The 7,674-nt window shown below is 54.6% G+C and overlaps 1 protein-coding gene across 3 annotated transcripts; it reads right to left on the reverse strand.

Annotated features, from left to right (window-relative positions):
- WBP2 (WW domain binding protein 2) lies at nt 1–7,167 on the reverse strand. 3 transcript variants are annotated; one of them, XM_016212453.2, is made up of 8 exons: nt 7,076–7,167; nt 4,909–5,017; nt 3,577–3,712; nt 2,757–2,849; nt 2,000–2,134; nt 1,709–1,831; nt 1,198–1,274; nt 1–1,089 (listed from the first exon to the last, which is right to left on the reverse strand). In XM_016212453.2, the coding sequence occupies exons 1-8, from the start codon at nt 7,132–7,134 to the stop codon at nt 1,036–1,038; spliced, it is 786 nt and encodes a 261-aa protein (XP_016067939.1). In that variant the 5' UTR covers nt 7,135–7,167; the 3' UTR covers nt 1–1,035. The 3 variants fall into 3 exon arrangements, with proteins under 3 accessions (XP_016067939.1, XP_016067937.1, XP_016067940.1); XM_016212451.2 differs by lacking the exons at nt 1–1,089; nt 1,198–1,274 and having other exon boundaries at nt 1,574–1,831; XM_016212454.2 differs by lacking the exons at nt 1–1,089; nt 1,198–1,274; nt 7,076–7,167 and adding an exon at nt 6,486–6,824 and having other exon boundaries at nt 1,574–1,831.
- Nucleotides 7,168–7,674: the final 507 nt, after the last annotated feature.

Consider the following 7,674-nt stretch of genomic DNA (forward strand, 5'->3'; position numbering starts at 1 on the left):
TCCAGTTACTTTGTCTTTACTACTTTACATTTTCAGCAGACAAATCAAGGTGCAAACACGGTTTATTTCACATTAATATATTAACTGGAATTTTTTGTCAAATAAATAGGGAATTCTCTTTAAATAACCATCTCCTCACTTCAGGGCCAGTCTAGGAGCAAACGGGAGCAAATTTGAGTGCATCAGGGGGCACGTTGCCAACCAGGCATGAAGCTTAAGGGGAAGAGGGCAGGCTGACAGCTGCAGAGCGGTCGTGGTCAGCACGCGCCCAGGCAGGTCCCGGGGTCAGGGGCCTCTCGTTCCAGCCCCCAGCAGCCCTCTCATGGCATGCTGGGACGGACATGCAATCTCCAGTTCCAAAAGCCCCTTCTAGATGGAAAGAGAGAAGGCAAAGGGAAACAAACTCCAGAAACACCCGCATGGAAGCAGAGGGCTTCCTCCCTGAGCCTCAGGCCTGGCCCTGATGCTACCCACCCCTGAAAGCTCATGTTAAAGCCCCCAATGTCACACACTGGTGGCAAAAGAATGACCAAGGGCAGGACAGGACAGGCAGGTGTGACTGGGGCTGGATGCGGGTGGAATGTGGACTGACAGTCCGGCGGACGTGGCCTCCATGGCAGGCACAGACTGGAGCACGGAATGTGAGCAGGGCTGACAGGGCCCTTGGGTGGACCGGAGGCTGGATAAAGTAGCTACCAAAACAAGGGAGCTAGACTGCGGCAGAGGAGGTGGCCAGAGAGTCCCTCTGTGGGTAGAAGCTACTAGAGCAAGACAGGAACTCGGGGAACACCCTGCACTCCCAAGGAGAGCCCCAGAGATGCAGTGAGGGAAGTGCGCTGGGCTCGGGGACAGTGTGGGACGCTGGAGGCGCAGCTCCCAGTCAAGGGGCCCCACCCTTCCATCAATGCCAGTTCCTGGTGTTTTATGATCAGATCTGGAGGAAGAATACGGACCCCCATCACCCCCACCCCAGATCCGGCTCCCCAGGGAGGGGAAGGAAAGAGCGATGAGGTGCAGGAGGCAGGGGCGAGGGGTCTACTGGGTCTTCTTATCTTCCGGCGGGTAGTAGGGAGGTGGCGGAGGCTGGTTCTGAAGAAGGAAGAAAGGAAAGATCCTATTAGGTTCAAAACAAGCCAAGGTCTCTGCTGCCAAATCCCAGCCAACTGTGGCCGCCCTGCTCCCATCCCTGCTGCCCACCGTGGGCATGTAGACGGTGTGTGGGTTGTCCGGGTTGTAATAGGCGCTGGCAGCTGCTTCTGCGGCCTTGGCTTCAGCTGTGAAAGCAAAGACACCAGGGATAAGCCTCCCCTCCTTTTCCAGCCCATGACCCGGCCCCCCACTGCTCAGGGTAGCTGGTTCGAGGACTCAGTTCTATCAGCGAAACAGCATTAACGCCCCAGCCCCCCAGCAGCCCTCACGTGGCCGTCCAGTCCTCCTTCATCTTCACAACCCCACCAGGTGCTGCTGTCAGCATGGGCTTGCAGTGGAGAAGGCTGAGGAACAGAGACCTGCCTGGCCCCGGGCATATGACTACCTAAGAGCGGAGTGCTGAAATCTGGCTCTTCCTCCTGAGCCTACCACACTGCCAGGCCCCTGGGGTAGTCCCTAGGCCAGGGGTCATTAACCATCTGGGGCTCCCAGTCAGACTCCAGCCATTCTCTGAGGCTCTCTGTGCAGCCATGGGGATGCGAGCAGTCCAGGGCCTCACCTGCAGGAGTGGAGGGGACATCGGGGCCGCTGACTGGTGGTTCCATGGGCCCAGGGTAGGGCGGTGGTGGGGGCTGCACGTATCCCATGGCCCCATCCATCATGGGAGGTCCTGGATAGAACTCTGCTCGGGAAGAGAGGGACAGGGACCCAATGAGCAGCCCAGCCCTCTCCAGCTCCTTGATTAGTCCTGAAGCAGGTCACAGAGCAAGTCTCCCCTCTACACCACCCTGGCCTGGGCGAGGCTGATTAGTGGGTAGGGTGAAGAATGGGCAGCAAAGGACACACTCACCAGGTGGGGGCGGTGGATAGGGGTAGCCAGGAGGGCAAGGGTACATTCCATTGGCGACTGGCGGGGGAAAGACATAGGGCCCGGTGGGCAGGTAGGAGTACCCATAGGCTCCAGTGGGGGCTTCGCCTCGGGAGGCTATAAGTACAAGGGAGAGAGAAGTGAGTGTCTCGGGCCCGGGGCTGGGGAGAGGGTGGTCCCACCTCTGCGAGGGGAGCCGCAGAGTCCCAGGATGTGCACAGCAGACATGCCTTATCCCACTCCATTCCTCTCCCACCCACACTTGAGTTGGTCAGAACAAGGCGAGGGGTCAAGATGGGGAGAGAGGTCAGAGCTGGGGTAGAGGGATGGATGGGTGGAGGGAGGGAGGGAGGCTCAGGGACAGGGCAAAGGGTGAGGCTGGGGACCAGGTGAGGATGCCTGCTGTACATATCTTGGGGATTTAAAATGGTTGCCTAAGGGTAGCTTAATTGTTGGGTATTTTGTTTTCTGTTAGGCCACAGTAAAATGTCCTGAGTCCAAACAGCTTCATCAGAATGTCCTACACCTGCTCCAGGCAGGGAGAACTCAGCCTGTTGGGTACAGGACAGGGTGATGCTAATTATGGGCTTCCTTCCCCACTCCCAGCCCCGGTTAGCCCGGAGCCCAGAGACTTACCTCTTAACACTTAAAAACAAAACAAAACGTAAACAAACTCAAACGAACAAAAAGACACACACTTCACTATGTCCTTGGCCCCTAAGTTTTAGAGCCCTGATACCTTGAGATGCCACCTGTAGCATCCGCTGTCCAAACTCGATGGCGCCCCCTGCCGTAAAGGTCAGCTTGTAGGAGGCGGAGCCTTCCCAGCCACCTGAGAAGAGTGAAGCAACAGCTCAGGAAAAGGACACCGAGCACTCCGAAGAGGCGGCCATTTGTCCTCTCCAGGCCCCGTTCAGTGGGGAGGCCTGCGGGGAAGGGCTGGCCCTGCAGCGCCTCAGTGTGATCAGGCCGAGCCGAGCCAGCCGTCTGCCTCCACGTCCGTCTCCGCGTCAGCTGCTGGCTGCCTGCCTCCCTCCAGCGCCTGCTTTGCAACCGGGGGCTTTTCCGTCTTGGAACAAGCTTGTCCTCCCACTGAGCACCATAAGTACATCTGCCCTAGGGCCTCCCACCCCAAATAAAGCAACTTCCCAAGAGTAGGTACAGTCAGCAGCCACTGACGTTCAGAGCAGGGCCTCCTGAGCATCACAGGGGCAGCTCCTCCTGGCCCCAGGGAGAGGTCCTTCCACACCCAAAACCTGAACACACTCCTCAGGTCACAACAAGCATTTTTACTTAGCCTGCAGTCACTTTGCTGATTTCACTCTCTGCAAAAGTGATGTGAGCTGCCCCCTTTAATGCCAGCGTTTCCCAGTTCCCGTCAGCCAGAGCCTACCTCTGCTGAACAGCTGGCAGCCCAGGGGCTGGTTCTGGCAGCTAATTCAGAGCCAGGAAGAGGGCAAACTGGGTGACAAGGGACCAAAGAGGACACCGCCAAGGCAGCAGAGGCACTGAGAGCGCCTGGGGAGGTCCTGTCATGTCCCTAAGCCCCCATCACTCACCTCCTGCCTCTGCCTTCACTGTTCCCTTGATGTAGTTTGCACCAAACACAGGCTGCTTGATCTCACAGTCCTTCACCAGATAGAACGGCATCATGAAGGACCGCATGGCATCCTTCCCCTTGGACAGAAAGATGACCTGCAGCGAGAGGAGAGAGAACCATCACCAGCCAACCCCCTCCCGCCGGCCGCCACCTCCCACACACAAGGAGTCCCCAGCTGCGCTGGGCGGGCAGCCCGAGCCAGGGTTTTGCAGGAAAAGGGCCTGCAAAGCTCGGGCAGAGGCAGGGGCGAGGCTGGGAAGGATTCCTGAGAAGGGTGCAGGCTGAGCTTCACAGAACTGAGAGCGAAGGAGTGGTGAGGGCGTCAGGGCCCAGGACAAGGGGGCTGCCGTAAGTTTCCCTCAGACTTGCTGCCCAAAAGCAAGAGTCTCAAACCCGCACCTGCAGGACCTTGTTTCACCCACAACTTGTGACTAAAAATGCCACTTGAGCCCAGCCACACGTGGCTCAGTGGTTGAGCATCGACGTAGGATCCAGGAGATCGCGGTTCGATTCCTGGTCAGGGCACGTGCCTGGGTTGCGGGCTCGCAGCCAATCAATGATGACTCTCTCATCATTGATGTTTCAACTCTCTCTCCCTCTCCCTTTCTCTCTCTGAAATCAATAAAGATATATTAAAAAAAAAAAAAAAAAAAAGGATGCCACTTGAGCCACCAGAAATGGGTTTTGAGCCTCTCTGTTTTGGTGATTAACACTTGAAGAAATGCTCCTCTTCGGACCAGTGGAGTCTAACTCTTGGGTACTACAGACCCTTTCCCAAGAATACCAAGCTCCATTTCTTTGGAAGTCTCTCGGCGTCTGCCTGGGTAACTCTCAGTCAAGTCCCATTGTGCAGTCTGGAGTTTCTTGCTCTGCAGGGTTTTGCTGGGCTCTCTGCCCAGTCTGGAGACTGTGGTCATGCTACTGTATCTTGTTTACCATATTTACCATCTAGATGTGCAAAAGGCCTTGTAGGCTACTCTTACAGAAATAAAAATAAAAACCTCTCCCCTCCAGGCCCAGGTCATCCCAGCAGCTGCATCCAGATACACAGAGACTTTGCAGCAACAGCTCTGGAACCTGCAGAATTCACTGCCCAATAGCCAGTTCAGCTGTGCAAATGGCCTGGTGGTTCTAGACTTCAGAAGCACGTGGCAGAGACACACCAGGAGTGATGAACTAATGTTCACCTGGTTCAGAGGCCACAGACTCACAAGACTGAGGCTGGACTTAAGACTCACATTAGCCTGCAGGAGCCCTGCCTCCAAACCAACCACTGTGCTGTGCAACTCACCCGGTAAGGGGTAAGGTAGACGGTCCCTTTCTTGGTCCCTTTGAAGGCCTCTGGCACATTCTTCATGTCATTGAATGTAAGTTCCACATGCTCATAGGACATGAGGATGCTGTGACGAGAAAGGAAAGGGCCTGATGAGACCGTCTGCAGCCATGATCTATTACCCCAGGGACTGGAGCCTCCTGCTAAGCTGGTACCCGGCAAGTCATCCCTTTTAACAGTTTCAACATTGCTGCAAGGAAAGTATTACCATAGCCATGGAGATGAGCAAGCTGGGGTTCTACAGAATTCCCCGACCCCACTTATCCAGCCTGAACGGCCAGCCCAGCAAAAGAGCCCCGGGGATCTGGTGACACAACAGTCCCTCGTATCAGGTTAGATTATCTGTGTTAACTCTCCTGACAGGTATTCTGTTTTTGTTGGTTTGTTTTTTAATCCTAACACAAAAACATCCTAAGACATGACTACACTTTACAGAAGGGCTGACATCAGGGCTCCTTTAAACCTGGGGTCTTAAGCTGGGTCGGTGGGGACGTCAGTTCCTGAAGCCCCAAAGACGACTCTGTACATGCATTTTTCTGGGGAAATCTACAACTTTCATCACTCTCAAGGGGGTCACGACTTGAAGAGTAAGGCTGACTATTGTACAGGTGAAATTTTCAACACTAATTTAAACTTTAATTACTGTATACACTTTTTTCTTTCAGCTATGAGGCTGTGGCATTTTCTGAAACAAGGCACACCATTACTCAGCAGCACGGAGCCTAAGCCAGGTAGGAGGCCCAACAGGACAGAATCATTCTTGTCCCAAAAAAGTCTCACTGAGAGAGTAAGAAAAACAGTCCCTGGAGATGTGTTACCAATGGCATCAAAAGTGCATGTCAGGCCAGGGACTGGCTCACACACACAGGCTACAAACTGGGAACAATGTGAGCTTTCTCTGGTTATAAGACAAGTTCACGTGGTTCCATTTGTTTTCCTCCTCCCAAATATCACAACTTCCTTTGCTTGAGAGCGGTAAGTGGGAAGAGGACTATACCAGAAAAGAGAAGTATAGCTCAGAGAAAAGAGGTCATTACCAGGAACAGGATGGTCTGGCAAACTCTGAGCAGGTAAGATGGAGGGAGAGTCAGCATTCTTAGGTCAGGGGACTCTGACTCATCAAGCATTCCCAGGTCACAGCCCCTGGGCTGGGTGCTGCCCTTAGCAGCCTAGGAGGCTCCGATCCCACCAAATCTCTGGGGACTCAGGTTCCTCCTAAGCTCCTTCTGCCTTCAAGTAGAGCTTCAGGCTCAGCATAGCTCAACCAGGGCTGGCTGGTCTGATTCTCAATGCCCAAGGAGCAAGGAGAGAGAGAAGCCATCCAAGGAGCCCAGACTTTGGAGGAAAGGCAGAATTAACTGGGGGAGTTGGTAGAAAGAACCTTGAAGTTGGGAGACCTCTGCTTGGGGGGTGAGGGGGGTAACCCAAGTCAACAGGTCTTCAAGAGAAAAAGGCAAGAAGGAACCTTTACAAGGATGGACACTGTGGCAGGAAATGTGTTAGACGCTTGAATAACGATATCTAGTTCATCTCACCTCTGGCCTGTTTCTCATCTGAGCAGTTCTGGAATACACTGGAAGGCTATATAGTGGTAGTTTCACCTATTGATTTTGGAGTCAAGATTCCTTTCCTGGAATTCCATCTCTGTTACAGCTCTGTGATCTCAGGCAAGTTACTTAACCTCTCTGTGCCTCCCAGGTGGATTCCCTACGTGTAAAATGTGTATTAATAGTATCTGCCCCACAGGATTTAGTATTAAATAAAGTAGAAGAGGGGCAGTGCCTGACACGTAGTAACATAGTAAACGTCCAAAAAGGCAATGATTTCTAAGGCTCTTCCCATCACTTAAAAGTCACCGATTCTGGGAAAGGGGCTCAAGAACTACCCCTAGGCCCCACTTGCGCCCCTAAACTCCGTCCCCGTTCAGCCGCCCCACCCCACCCCACAGCTGACGGGGAGCCCGGCCCCTCCCCCGCGGCCCACCCACCTCCCTCCAGCCCCGCCCCCAGCCGTTGCGCCCCCCCCCGCACCCCATCAAATTCCCCTCTTGGCCGACTTATTCCCCACCGCCCACATCTCGACGCCCTCCCTTCGGTCCTCCCGGGCCCTGCGGCGGTGTTTTCACCTCTCGGTGTTGTTGACGATCACTCCGCCGCCCTCCGAGTGATTCTTGTTGAGCGCCATAGTCTCCGGGAAAGGGGTCCCGAGACTCGTAGCGCAGTGCGCTTGCGCTCCTCTCCGGCCCGCCCCTAGTGGCGTCGTTCGTATTAGCGCCAGCCAATCAGAGCTCTTCAGCGGAGGCTGGCCCAACCACCTGATCCCGAGTGTCACGTGGTAAGAGTTTACTCCCTCTTCCTCCTCCCTCTTAGTTTCTCCTGCGTCACAAACACGTTGAAGACTACAACTCCCAGAAGGCAACGCTCCCGCAACCTCTGCGCATGCTCATGAAGGATGCATTCTGGAACCTGTAGTCTTCCAGACCATAGGCCTGAATGGATTACCTACCCTGCGTAACTAAACCTCCTGGGCGCTCACCGGCTAGTTCTCAGCCGGACGCGAATGAACAGTTGGGCGCGTCGCAGGGGAAATTAAGGGAAGCAGCACTGGGCACACGGAATGGGGGCTGTAAACGAAACCTGGTGTGTGGAACTCTCAACAGTCACCTTACTGGGGCATCTTCAGTCAACTCAACGAGCATTATGGAGCCTTAACTAGGTGACTTGA

The sequence above is a fragment of the Miniopterus natalensis genome, chromosome 17 (genome assembly GCF_054644295.1).
Source record: "Miniopterus natalensis isolate mMinNat1 chromosome 17, mMinNat1.hap1, whole genome shotgun sequence".
NCBI lineage: Eukaryota > Metazoa > Chordata > Mammalia > Chiroptera > Miniopteridae > Miniopterus > Miniopterus natalensis.